Genomic DNA, 14,603 nt, shown 5'->3' with positions numbered 1-14,603 from the left:
CCCAATTTGATGTGCAGTGGTGGCATCAGCACCTTCCGGGGGTCCACCAGTGGCTCCCACTTGACGTTGTTCCTCCCCACAGAGAACTCGGTCCGCTGTGTCCAGTACCGCCTGTGGTAGTGCGCCTTGGTGTCCCTGCTGTCCCAAAGGCAAAGATAGCAGGGAAACTTGGTAAAACCGCCTTGGAGACCCATCAGGAATGCCACCATTGCAGCCTCTTGATGCCATCTCAGAAAAATGCAGATATGTATCCACTTAGGCAGCTGGAACTAAACTGAACTGGTGGGCTTAAGGCCCCTGTATTTATACTACTATTTATATTACTGGAAAGTTCTAGAAAGTTCTAGAAGTTACTCCAAGTTTACTCAGCACTGAATCTATCTGGAATGTTCTGGAAAATAGGTAAATTTCACTGTCCTGGTCACAAAAGCAAAGTTTGTGGGGAATAATAGCCATTTTCTATACTTTTGAGGCATAAGCAATTAGGAAATAACACTTACTACCCAGGAACAAAAAAAAAAAAAAATTGTTACACGGTGTAATAGAATCAATTTTACCATGGCATTCCAATCGGAAGAGATAATGCTGATTTATCAAACACAGCTCTCCTCTACTTCTAACTTTGGAAAACATTACTCTTAATTAGAAAGCTCTAGGTCTATAAGAATAAAATACATCTTATATGATCAACATTAAACGCTCTATAAAAGATGGACATTAACTGTGCTTGTAGGTGACTGCATTCTAAAAAGGGTTACAGAACACAGTGTAATGTTGACAAGAAATTATTTTTAGTGACGTACATATTGCAGCAACTCATATACAAGATACAATATGAACATCCTGGGAGCATTGTAGTTATTACATGAATGAGGATGGCTCAGATAACTGTGACTCCTCAGTGAGGAAATGCTCCTCAGATCTGCTATATTAAGGATACGCTGCACTAAAATAAGTGAATTGGTTAAGACTGGTGATCTCATCATCTACGATGGTGTCATGGTGTATCGGGTAAACCCTCCAGAGAGGAAGTGTCTCACATGAAGCTGATGCCATTTTGAGCACAAATCTATTATCACATTACACTGAGCAAATATTTTGGGAATAGTCGGCTCTTCAAACATTCCCCAGTGAATATGTGAGATTAAAGTTTATTTATTAGCACCTCAATGAGCATGCTCCTTGTGTCTTTAAACTGCAGCCTCTAGCAAGTCTTCCTTTCCTCTGAAAATATAACCCTAACAACTCCTTTACTGAACGTCCTAAATCACTCCTCAATCAATCAATCATTATTCCTCTTTCAGTTTCAGTCCGGTTCCATTAATTTATTGTATCATCATTTTATTGTACAAGTAACATTAATATTGTTAAATAACAAACAGAATTGTGTATTATAATATCTAAATACATTAAAGAGTAAGTAACGGGGTTCCGAAAAATCTGGCGTTACATGTCCCCACATGTTGCTACAACTGTTTAAATAGCATACCATTATTAACATCCTGACAACTTTTTACACTTATAACTTTAAAGTCTGTTTCAAAGCGCTTTTCAAAATGGCCGCTCTAGTGCACTGATAGTGGAAGTGGAACCCCTACCCCATCCGGGCAGCACTTGACCAATTGTGCGCCGCCCCCTAGGAACTCCCGTCTATGGTCGGCAGTGGCATAGCATCCCACTCGGGAGCCCTAGATTTACTTTGTATTCTGTTTAATTCATCACATCCTGGTGACCTTTTAAAACTCAGAAGTTAAAAGCACACCTGTGGTTTAAATACAGCTCAAAATATAGTCCAGGCTCTAAGTAAAACAGGTACACTGCCTCTAGTGGAGGTAAGACATAACACATTTGATCTACTGTTACAAGATTCTTGGAGCAAATGTGGGGACAGGTTAGTGCTAGCACTGGTATATCTGATGTACTCAGAGTTTAGACTTGATTCTGTAAGCTCCAGAGAAGAAGAATACATTAGTTAAGAAAATGATCATCTCCCACCCATACCAAGCTGCCCTTTAAGATTAAGATTAAGTAACCAATTTGTTTCCTTAGAAATGATTCACTTATTATTGCAGTGGAGTCCAACCTAAGACCCTGCCAACATACTGTGTACCCGAAATGACTGAACTGCAGTGAAGCTTCTGTTTCAAGATGTTTTTCAAACAAAGGAAAACCTCTTCAGTTAGGCTATTCCAGTAGCCTGCAATGCAACAATGCCTCTTCCCTCGATAAAACTTTCCAGTGCTTCAAATTGACATGGCTTGAAGTTTTTATTGTAAAAACAGGTACAACTGATTGCACACTAACATACAGAGCATGGGTAGAGGTAATTTAGCTTTAGTGAACCCCAGTGTGCCCTGGTCATCTCAGGCATAAGGCTGAACATGTCTTACACAACAGGAAAAAAACGCAATTACAAAAGGCAGACAGTAACTGCAATTGATGATACACATCATTTTTTATGTAACCAAGGCCAGACCCCATCCCCCCAACACTTCCATGATGAAGTGATAATTACTACATTTAATTCAGCAGTGTAATGTCAGAATTCTTTGATTTTATGGATAGTTCCCATCTAACTTCCAGTGCTGCTTCTTCAGAATTTAACAGCATTGCTTTGTAACAAACATTCTATAGGAACCTGGGCCAAGGAGGTTGAATTACTTCTCCCAGGGGCTTATTAAAAGTTTCTAACTTGAGATAGACTTTCAAAGTTTCAGCTTCAGGAACTGATCACAACACAAAACGCACAGTGCAACAGCTCTACATTAGTGACCAGAGGTTCAACTGAGGCATTTTTGTTACTGATTTTTCCAGCCAGAGAACAGAAAATAGCCTCAAACTACTTTAAAAAGAGCCTCGGTCAAACACTGGATTGTGTGTGAGTGTGACAGCCCTGCTGGAAATTGCCATGGAAATGGCACAAAAACTACAGCCTGATCTCTAATGGGATCCTGATCAGTTCAGATGTTTTCCATAATGCCAACAGTGGCTGGGTAATCCTTATTTTCAGACCACTGATTTTGTATTGGTTGTTAAAAGAAACTGGACCAGTGAAACAAATCTGTTCCTGGTCACAGGAAGACTAGCTCTTAAATGTACCTGCCAAGTAAAACTTTTGTGGCATGGTTGATATACCCTCTTTGGGACTATTTATCCTGACTAGAAAACTAAGTTTGTAACAGGCATATAAACTCCATAACAACCCAAACAAACAGATCTGATGCTTTTGTACAATGGAAAGATGCTTGGTTTGGGACTGTGAGGTAACCAGTTGGTGCCCAGCTTCTGCCAAGCACATCAACAGTTGAGCACTGAGCCACACTGAAGAGCTGCAGTTAAGAAAAGGGTTGATTGGAGCAGAAGTGAAAAAGACAGATACCACAAAATACAAATACCGTAGTTACTATTTATTGTAAACAGCTCCTACAAGTAGACAAAAGAAATGGAGTCAGTTGCGTTTGGATGTTGCCTCGGAGTTTTCCTGGGCTAACCTAGGGTTCAAGAAAGGACATTTCTGTAAAGTCAGCAAACCTCATAGGCCTTATTTCCAAATCCTGTGCTGATTTCTATAAGCATCTCTGGGAAGGAAGCAGAAAAAGATGAGACATGACAAAAAGCCATCCACCCACTGGACTCGTCTTCCAGCAGAACTGAAAAGTACCTTTCTTGTTTAATGAATCAGAAGGCAGCAAATCCATTCAATTATACATATTCTGTTATGGAACGTGCAGTAATTGCTTGCCAGTTTTCTTTATTCATCATCTTTAATTGGCAATAGGCCAGGGACTCTGTACTATTAAAGAGGAGCTCAAAACACTGTGATTCCTAACCTTACCTGACTGTGCAAAATTTCAAGTTGTGTTTTTATTATACTGAAACACTAGAGTACCCAAATATGGCTGAGAGGCCTTCTTGAACCTGTAGAACCATATGGAATACTAGACCTTTAAATTGTAATGTTTAATTGTTAGGAACAGGAGCCAAGAACTAAAATAAAATACTAGGAGAACATAATACAATAATAAAATGATAGCAGGTACAGAGGAAGACAGTACCTGTTTTTGTCACTTATTTTGCACTTTATCACTTGCAATCAAAAAATACCAACAATGGCAAAACTGCCGATCAGCTTTTATATTCTCAGTGGAGCTGTCTTGTTAAAAAGGGGATCAGAAAATCCTTGTTGTTATAATCAACAGAGCACGTCTTTCATTAAATCATATCCGCTAGGCACATCTGAATAGGGAGCCATTGATGGATTTTTCTTAATAAACAGATGTATGAATAAACTGTCTAATACATGGAGTAAATATGTAGTTAACAAGCCCCACCCCACCCCCAACAGCACTCTCTCCTTCCTTTCTGGCCATGGGTTCCTTTTAGAGACCAGTGATTAAGTACCTGGGATCTCCATTTCACATTATTTATTTATTTGGACGCATCACTGTCAGCTTGGGCAGCACTTAGGGTGGCCATTAACCCGCCTGCTATTGCAGCTTAAGTGATCTCAACTCCTCCAAATAAAAGTCGTATCATCCTTTCACCATCTGTCAATAATTAGTTCTACCCCATCCCCCTACCCCCCTACTGGGCAAACTGGCGCCAAGGTACCAAACCTAGTAAGCCCACCAGCCCCATCCAATTTCAATTCCTATCTCATCTTTTCTGTAGATGCAGTTGCCAGAGGGGTTTTCCAAGATTCATTTTTTATTGATTTGTTATATTTCTCCAAACTGAAATTATTAATAATAGTATTAGAAGATATTTAAGCTGGATTAGACATGAAACGCCAAGTCCAAATAAAAGGCTTAACCCTCTAACCCATCGTCTTCTTTGGAAATAAGGATCTTATCTGGTGGAAGTGTACTTGTGCTCCTGACTATACTGTGACTTGTCCTGCGTACCACATGGCTGTTGCTTTACCAAGAGAACCACTCAAGGACCACTTAAGGCCATAGACTCATTTTGGATTGATGCCATTACCCCTGTGAACCCCTAAATCAGCCAAGCAGGGACTTCCGCAGGGTTTTAAAAAGTAATAACTAACTGCATTTTGAGTGCTCTTCTGTCCATCTATCTTCTTATTAACATGACTGGATTATTGCATAAGCCCCCATTATTCATATCTGACAGTGCTGTCTGTAGGATATATATTAAAAAGCTGAAAAACATACTGCTAACATCTGATGTGTGTTAATGAGTTATTATCAGGCTGTGAATAACGGAGGCTGCAACTGCAATACATCTCAATTACTTTGCATGCAGTCACGTTTGTAACTCTGATCAACTGTCAATTAGTTGCAAATGACTTTAGTCAATAACAAGGCTCAAACTGAAATGGCAAATCCCAACATTCTCCAAACACTGACCTTTCATAACCTTAAACAGTGTGCTTTGTGAACCAGAGCACTTACAGTAACAGTGTGGGATCCTACCACACCAGCCAGTGAACTTACTATATGGAGCTCAGTGTGGTAAATCTGTAAACGTTCTGGGTAAGAAAGCCTCAGTTGAAGCGTTTGAACCACCATATACAGTAGCTAATGACTTGCATCTTTCCCTGTGGCAGACTTCGGTAAAATGTAAATTAATTTAAATCATACAATTACTTTTCCGGCTTCCACTACCATGTTTCCAATACGCATAGCACCAGTATTTTCTTAGCAAGTTTCTAATAATCTCTCCCACAAGGCCTGTGCAAAGTGCACTGCATGGACCACTCAAAGCAGCCATAAACCAATGCTATTTCTACAAAAAAAGTTGAAAGTGAGATTCGCTACATTAATTAATGATCACACTTGTGTTCAATGATATGAAGGTAGAGCTCCAGAGGTTTATTTCAAGGAAGATAGACCCATATACTACAAAGAATCTAGTACAGTACCCAATAATTCTGTATTATATACAGCAGCTTGACCATCCATACTTTTATTTAATAATGGACAATTGAAATGAGAATGAAATATAAACCACATACTTTACATTTGCAGGGAAAAAAGCTGTCTCCACCTTACCTGGATATTGCAAAGGGATGTCAATTTTAGGCCCGATGACATAATGCCCCTCTTCCAAGCTGTGTGCAGTCACGGTGGTCCATTGTCTGCAGGAGTGAATCAGAATCACATCCTGTTCTGTCAAGCCCTCCACATGATCCCCTAGAAGAACAAGAAAACAGTGGATTTTAGTCAACGACAGCACAGGACTGGGCATGCAAGACTGCAGGTATTAAGCACCAAATGCAAAAAAAAAAATTGGCATTGTCATAAACTTTAACTCTACCCTGTTGAAATTGGAAAAAATAAATAAATAAAAAAATAATAACCTTGTGAAAATTTGGGAAAGGAGTTGAGTTGCACAGAAAATGTGTCTTTTTTTATTTTTTTATTTTTTATAATTAATATTTTATTGTTTTTTAATATATGATCTAATAACAATACATTTTTCAGTTAATCTGCCTGCATGCGTAAAGTATATCACAATGTTTCACAAATGTCACAGTCAATAGACACATTTTTAACTCTGATATGCTCCTGGTATTAAATAAGTTGCAACAAGGGATTTCCATTACACGAGAAGATGTTAAAACTTCATGCTGATTTGAACTCTGCTCTCGCCAAGATAAGCACCAACTAAGTCGTAGCTTTACAGTTAATTACTGTGATCCATCTGTGTCTCTATCCATTTGCGTTTCCTTCCATATGATGATGTAGATATCCTTCTGTCTGGTGTTGATGGCTGAAGTGTAATGCTGGCTCCAGGGATCAGCTTACTTGCCTCCCTGGTGCATCAGCACACACAACGGCTGCGATGCTGGCTCCGGGGATCAACCACAGTGAGGTCTCCCCAGCGCATTAGCATGACAACCGTCTGGATTGAGCTAACTAGATTACATCTCTGGGGTCTTCAAGTGGGCACCTTCCATCCTCGGTGTTTCGTCGACTAGCCCACGACACCTCAAGAGGGCTCGACGGTGATTCTGGCGTCCCAGCATCACCCCCCTCCGTCCCCCACTCAACTCAGCCCAGCTTACTTACCCGTACATCAGCATTTCTTTCTTTCTACTGTGCTTGAGATCCCCAGCCAGAATCTTTCCGTCTCAACCACAGCCAGTTGCTGCTCCTCTCTGCTGCTTCAGATAAGTTCTTCACTGTGCAACGCAACTCTTGGCCACTGAATCCGACATCTCTGAGAAACCAGGTTGTAGAGTGTGCCACAAATCCTCGACAACCCACCTCCTCTGGGTAAACCCGGACTCTCCATCCTCGCTGTTCTGCTTCAGAGGCTAGTTGAGTATACCGCAGTTTCTTCTTCTCATACGCCTCATCTACAGCATCCTCCTATGGCACTGTTAACTCTACCATGTGAACACGGCGTGCTGATCCAGACCACAAGACAATATCTGGTCGAAGGTTAGTGGTGGCAATCTCAGGGGGAAAAATAAGCCGTTGACCAACATCTGCCAGCATTTTCCAGTCTCTAGCAGCTTCTACTTGTCCTGGACGAGGATTGGTTTTAAGACCTTTTCTTGGTGGTTGCTCTCCTGGGCGGAGGAATGTTGTCTTTTGTGTGTAATGTTTTGATGGAACTGGTGGCAACTTATTGGTCATGTTACGCTTGTCTTCCAATGCTAAGGCCAAACATCGCAGCACCTGGTCATGGTGCCAAGTAAACCGTCTTTGGCTAAGAGCCACCTTACATCCTGTCAAAATGTGCCTTAATGTTGCAGGTGATGAACACAAAGGGATCCTCTACTACCCAGAGGTTTAGGTTCTGTGGTGATGGGAGAACATCATATATTGACCTGATGAGGAAACTGATCCTGCTCTGTTCCATTGACCATAGGTCTTGCCAGCCAATCTTGCATTGTTCCACACTCTCCCATCCCATCCATTCTCCCTGCTTGGCCTGGGAAACGGCCTTTACGCACCTCATCCTCTCCTCCTGCTTTTGCACCTCGTTGACTACCAGCTTCCTCCGTTGAGCTGGGGCTGCCTTGTGCCATGTAGGAGGAGCTGAACTGAGACCAAGACCCCCTCTTCCATGCTGAACTTGCCCTCGAAGGGCAGCCTTTGCATCCTCCACAGCTTTCTTTGCCGCCCACTTTCTTCAAGTTTTCAACACAGGTGCTGCCTCCCTTACGCATTTGTCGCGTGACTACTAATGTCATTTCCAGGCAGAGACTGGTAGCTGCAGTATTCCTTTACCATAAATTCCCACTGCTGAGGCAGCGTGGAACTCCCAACCATTTCCTGATGTATGAACTGATTAAAGCTTCCAGCTTCTCTACTGTTGTCAAAGACACCTGTAAAGTGGCCACAGCAACCTCGGCAGTAGACCAAACTGAAAGCACCAGAGTTTTAGTTTGCCTGGTAAAGCGCTGCTGTCTATGCTCTTCAACCCTTCCACTGCTTGTTGTCTAACTTCTCCCACACGAACTGTGTCATTTAGATCCCCATCGTACCATCTCCCAAGACTTTTAAAGATGCTCCTTGATTTAGTAGGCTTGAATTGCATTCCTGCCCATTCAATGTTATTGGTTAATTTGCCCAATAACGGATTAGTGCAGGCTACTGTTGTAGTCATGGTTGTCATGTCATCCATGTATGCTCGAATTGATGGTAGTCGCATTCCAGAAGCCAAGCCAGTGGAGAAATGGTGCATCCTGCCATTATTCCAACTTCTAGGCATTGCCATGTAGTGCTGAATTCTGAAGTTGAAAAACTAAATTGCAAATCTCCAAAGTAGGCTTTCACTAAATTTGTTATTGTCATCAGTACACTGAAAAAATCAAATGCTGCCCAAAGAAGTTTATGTGGGACTGAACCATATGCATTAGCCAAATCTAGGAATGTCACATGGAGCTCTTTCCTCTCCTTTGTAGCTGATTGAATTTGTTGCCAGATCACATTGATGTGTTCTAAGCATCCTGGGAAACCTGGAATAGCTGCTTTTTGTACTGAAGTGTCAATGAAGCAGTTCTTTAATAGGTAAGTTGTCAATCTCTGAGCAATAATGCTGAAGAAAATCTTGCCTTCTATGTTTAATAGGGACATAGGGCGAAACTGCCTGATGCTTGTAGAATCTTTTTCTTTAGGTATAAAGACTCCACCTGCTCGGCGCCATGCTCTTGGTACAACCTGTTTTTCCCATGCCACTTTCATCATTTTCCACAGGATTCGTAGAGCTCCTGAAGCACTCTTGTACACTCTGTATGGAACTCCATTAGGCCCTGGTGATGATGAAGCCCTTGCTTTTTTCACAGCTCACTCTACTTCTTTCCACTTAGGTGCACAGTCCTCCATTTGGTATTCTGGTGGATTGATAGGTGGGATGTCTGAAGGAATTGACATAGGCTCCTGCCTTTTTGAATCTGTATGTGTTTCCTCCAAATATCTCTCGCTCAAACTTCGTGCCATTCTTCTCACTGGTGAATAACTTCTTTACAACTTTGAATGGGTCTTTATAAAAGTTAGTTCTCACACACACATTTTTGTAGCGTTTACGTAGGCATTCAGCTCTGTGCAATGTTGCAAGCTTATCTTTTATGACCCTTTGTAAGAATTTGAGTCCCTTCTGACTTTGTTCTGCTCTTCTCCATTGCTTCCTCCTTTCTCTAACTAAGCATTCAATCTCCTGCTGCCTAGACTTTCCGAGAATAGTTTGTATTATTATTATTTGTTTATTTAGCAGACGCCTTTATCCAAGGCGACTTACAGAGACTAGGGTGTGTGAACTATGCATCAGCTGCAGAGTCACTTACAATTATGAAAGACGGAGCACAAGGAGGTTAAGTGACTTGCTTAGGATCACACAATGAATCAGTGGCTGAGGTGGGATTTGAACTGGGGAGCTCCTGGTTACAAGCCCTTTTCTTTAATCACTGGACCACACAGCCTCTACTTTTTCCTTCCTTTTTTCAACTCCAAACCTCTTGCTTCCATTTGCGTAGATGATGTCCCCAAATTTATCCAGCTTCCGTTCAACTGTTGCACTTAACCTTTCCAACGCAAAGCAGAGATCTGTGTTTACTGTGTCCCACACAGTTTTCTCACAAGCTCTTGGCCATTTAACTCCAGGCTTGTGTCCGTTGAGATTCTTTTCTCTCTTATGCTGGTTTGTCTGACCGGGTTCACAAGGATCATTAGGTTCATCACTAACTGTATCCATGCAAGTCCTCCTCACGTCTATGACAGGGGTGCTGATATCCTGCGAACTGTGGTTTGCTTCCTGTCGCTGGATTTCATTCGACTGACTTGACTGACTTCGTAAGAAGTTCTGACCAATGCGAGGCCCTTGTCCCTTCTCCCTCAAACATTTCATTTTCCCTTGATGAATCTTCAAACCCCTGACCGATGTCGCCTTGCTCCAGCCACAGAGACAAACCTGGAGTTCCATGTCTTTGCCAACTGCAGATCTTGAATTAGTCATCAAATCCACTGTTTGACCTGGGTTGTAAATGCAATAAGGCCCTTCAGGGCGTCCGTTTACATTGAATCTACAGACTTCTGAGGGGCTGGAGGCACTCAACTTCATTTTGTGCCTCACAACGTCCCGAGGCGTCCGTATATTCGACGTATACGGACAGCCTGTCGGGCCTTACTGCATACATATAGGTACAGTATATTGATATAATTTAGTTAAAAACCATATCCATAAAATAAGAGGACGCTTTATTCCTTATCTAAAAAAGCACAGCTCACTCCTTCCAAGTGAATAACATCCAGTACAGAGTTCTTCCAAAGTGCTAAAACTGGGGGTTCAGTATCTTTCCAGGAAGTTAGTATAATCTTTTTTTTTTTATGAGGAGTAGAGTAAGTAGTAATTTAGACTGTAGTTTACTAACTTGGAGAGTAGATATGTCTTCTAAGATTGCAACTAAAGGGTTGCAGGGGATATTGTATTTGTAAACTATTAGAAATATGCCTAAATATTGTGGTCCAGTAATGATGTAGCTTACTACAACTCCATAACATATGTAAAATATGTCTTTTACCAGAGTCACATCTCCAGCATCTGTCATCCTGTTTCAAACTGCATTTTAATAATTATTATAATCTAGAGGAGTATCCTGAATTCGATTTACAATTTTATACTGAATGGATCTTAATTTGGCATTGGGTGAAGAAAATGCAATATTGTTATTGATATTGTTCCAAGATGATGCAATTATTGTTGTTCCTATCTCTCTGACTTTAAACTAGTATTACTGTATGACAAATTCTCTTTAAATAATTTATATAACTTGGATACAAACCATGGAAATTCAACAGATTTAATAAAAAACATTTTAGCCAGACTAGGACAGCGAAGTGGAGGGATTAGGTTGGCTAAAGATTTTTTGATATCGTTGTAAATTGTAGTTTCTCCAATTGGAATATGGCATCTATCCTTTAGAGATCTCAAAGAAGAGGACGCATTTTCTTCAAACAAATCGCCCACCTTATATTGACTTGTGCATTAATCCAAGTGAGGTTAAATAAAGATTTATTTTTATACAAAATGTTTGGGTTATTCCAGAGTCCCAAACTGAAATAAATTATTTTAAAAGTCGGGCTGATCTCTTAAAAATTTTGAGTGCAAATGTAAAGATAAATTTATTCTTTAGAGCGGGTGGTAGGCCATGTAACAATAAGTCTTTTAAAACTATTGGTGGAGGCAATATTTTTAACCTAAGCTGGGGGATTTCTTGATTTTACAAACCAATCTGTAAAAGGCCTAAATTGATAAGATAAATAATACCAGTAGGGATTGGGAATAGTCATACCTCCTCTAGTATGACTGTTATATAGTTTACTGATTTTAAACAGAAAATGTGTCTTTGATTTTTCCTTTACCGAAAACCTAGTCAAAAATAATAGCGTAATTAAATGTAATCAGTTTTAAACAAAAACACCTTAAAAGGCGCATCATTTTAGCCTCAAAGTGGATGTTTTTTTTCTTATAAAAAGAGAAGCTACACAAAGTTTCCGCAGCATGCAGCAAAGGTTTCCCATGGCAAAAATGAGTTGTGGTTGGAAAACTGGTCACTATTGACCAGAGATACTGCCATAGAAAATGTAGTTCAATTCAACAGAGTAACAGTGAAACAGGATTGGTGTAATGTGGCCTGTGGTAAATGACCTTCATGTTTATTGAATGCTTTGTTAGCATTTAAAGCTCCTTTTGTTGTTGTTGCTTTTTCTACAGCGTGGCAGGGTGAACTCATTTGTCCTGCATAAAAGACAGTAAAACTGTATACGTATTACAAACTCATGCTGAGAAAATTAATTTGCCTCAATTCAAATATTTTCAATGTCGGTATCAGAAGAATAACATGTCTGTAACTATTAAATAGGGGCAGCAGTGTGGCGTAGTGGTTGGGGCTCTGGACTCCTGACCAGAGGGTTGTGGGTTCAGTCCCAGGGTGGGGGACACTGCTGCTGTACCCTTGAGCTAGGTACCTAGATTGCTCCAGTAAAAACCCAACTGTATAAGTGGGTAATTGTATATAAAAAATAATGTGTAATAAATAAATAAATACTAATAATAATGTAATTGTATGTAAAAATATTGTGATATCTTGTCTGCTAAGAAATAAATAAAATATTTATCCAAGTGCAATTCTTGCAGGTGTAACATTCCCTATATCTTTAAGGGACAGGTTAGGGAGATGCTGACCTTTTGCTCCACACACTCAGCACATGTGGTTGTTGTCGATCAGAGAGACAGCACATTTATATTTACTCCTGCTATTGTATCCTCTTTGGGGACTTTTGTAGAAGTGTTGGGGAATATTAATAGTATTTTCTGATATTCCCAGTGAATTAGGTTATATTGTGGCTGTGTAAATGCAGGTCCAGCAATACAGTGGACTTTATTATTTTATACCTGTCTCCTGTGTGGCTCTTTGGAAAAGGATTCAATCCATCTTATGACTTTAAAGTCTGTTTCAAAGCTCTTTTCAAAATGGCCAATCTAGGGCACTGGGGTTTGAGATCTGTCCTCTAAATCACTGCAGGAAGATCGATTAAAAAAAAAAAAAAAAAACATAACAAGTGCTCTGGCTTTTCAGTTCCGTACCACATCATGGATCGTTATTGCTGTGTTACCTGTTTGACAATGTGGGCAATAATCCTTACACTATCAGTGCACTAGAGTGGCCATTTTGAAAAGTGCTTTGAAACAGACTTTATAAATGTAAAAACTTGTCAGCATGTTAACAGTGAAAAGAAAAATTAAAGGTACATTATTTAAACAGTTGTAGCAACATGTGGGGACATATAACGCTATATTTTTCCGAACCCCGCTACTTTCTCTTTAAAGCCAAAGTATATAGCGAACCCTGCCTACAAGAAGAGTCAGAATACAGAAGCGATTTGCTCAGACCACAGGAAGTGCAAAGTGGTTGTTAATGGGAGCTGTCTAGGAACAGTACTGCAAATGTTTATTTGTTAAAAATGCAGTAAATAAACCTGTATCAGTTTACCTTATCCTCCTGTTTAATTCTAAAAATAACAGTACTAAGCACATCTGCAATTTCAATCACCTGGTGATCTCTCTGCCTGTCTGCAAATGTAACTCATTTAAAAATATCTTCTCCTTAACTACTGCCAACTTTTTTTTTTTATATAAATCGGTCATGAAGAGCTTCATATACCGAAGAGCTTTCAGAAGTACTCCTGCTAGAATGGTGGCTTGTGAGGCAGAACCACTGCATTGAAGGGCTTGGATATCATTCTTGTGATTTTGCTTTCTGAGTCACAGTTACTAGAATAAAATTAAAGAGGCACATTCTCAAAAGTTAATTGGATACTGTAAACAAGATGGTAAACAAGAAGTTTCCGTGAGATCCTCTTTTGAGTCTTTGCCAGCATTTGGTGGCAGGGCAGAGAAAGATGAATATTAAAAGTTCATTTTCTTTATTAAGTTTACGCTGCTTGGGGTGGTTCTACAGACAAATTTATTCCATCTCCCATAGAAACAGCCCAGGGAGCAGCTGTGCATGGCTGCCTTTCAAAGACTCTCTCACATGCACATTTTTGTTCTCAGAAAAGACCTTGGGCAGGGCCGGATCAAAGGACGTGGGGGCCATACACTCACTCTTCAATAACAATGGTTTTTATTTTCCAAACCTGTTCATAGATCCCTTCTCCAGACCAGTAGTAGCATTGCATTCAATAGAGTTGTAATCCAAAGCATGCAAAACAATCTAGTTCAACAAAAAAGTGAATAACTTTTCTGACTGTCCTTTATTTCTTTTTTGTTTTAAACTTTCAGGTAGCTATAAGAAAAGGGAGTATGAGAGAGAAAAAAAAACACTATGGACATAAACCCTTCTTGCCGGCTGCAGACATCCACATTTGCATTTCCTTCAGCCTCCTGCTCTCCTCCCCTGTTGTACACATTAACCATTACCTTTTTTTCTTTTATATTAAATGCATCCATCATGGGGTACTGTGGCAAGGGATCCATGACCTGGTAAATCACAATTGCATGGTGTGCAGGGTTAGTCATACAGCGTGAGTCGTACAGCGTGAGTCGTACAGCGTGAGTCATACAGCGTGAGTCGTACAGCGTGAGTCGTACAGCGTGAGTCATACAGCGTGAGTCATACAGCGTGAGTC

The 14,603-nt window shown here is 40.3% G+C and overlaps 1 protein-coding gene across 1 annotated transcript in view; it reads right to left on the bottom strand.

Annotated features, from left to right (window-relative positions):
- Positions 1-14,603, bottom strand: part of LOC117402707 (GRB2-associated and regulator of MAPK protein 2-like) — a 68,399-nt gene that overhangs the window by 29,097 nt on the left and 24,699 nt on the right. The window contains exon 2 of the mRNA XM_059023727.1: positions 6,015-6,155. Coding sequence (XP_058879710.1) covers positions 6,015-6,155 — 141 coding nt within the window. The remainder of the gene's footprint in view (positions 1-6,014; positions 6,156-14,603) is intronic.

This window comes from Acipenser ruthenus, chromosome 5 (assembly GCF_902713425.1).
Source record: "Acipenser ruthenus chromosome 5, fAciRut3.2 maternal haplotype, whole genome shotgun sequence".
NCBI classification, from domain to species: domain Eukaryota; kingdom Metazoa; phylum Chordata; class Actinopteri; order Acipenseriformes; family Acipenseridae; genus Acipenser; species Acipenser ruthenus.
Note: the sequence above shows the minus strand (reverse complement) of the source record. Positions and strands in the feature narration are given on the sequence as shown.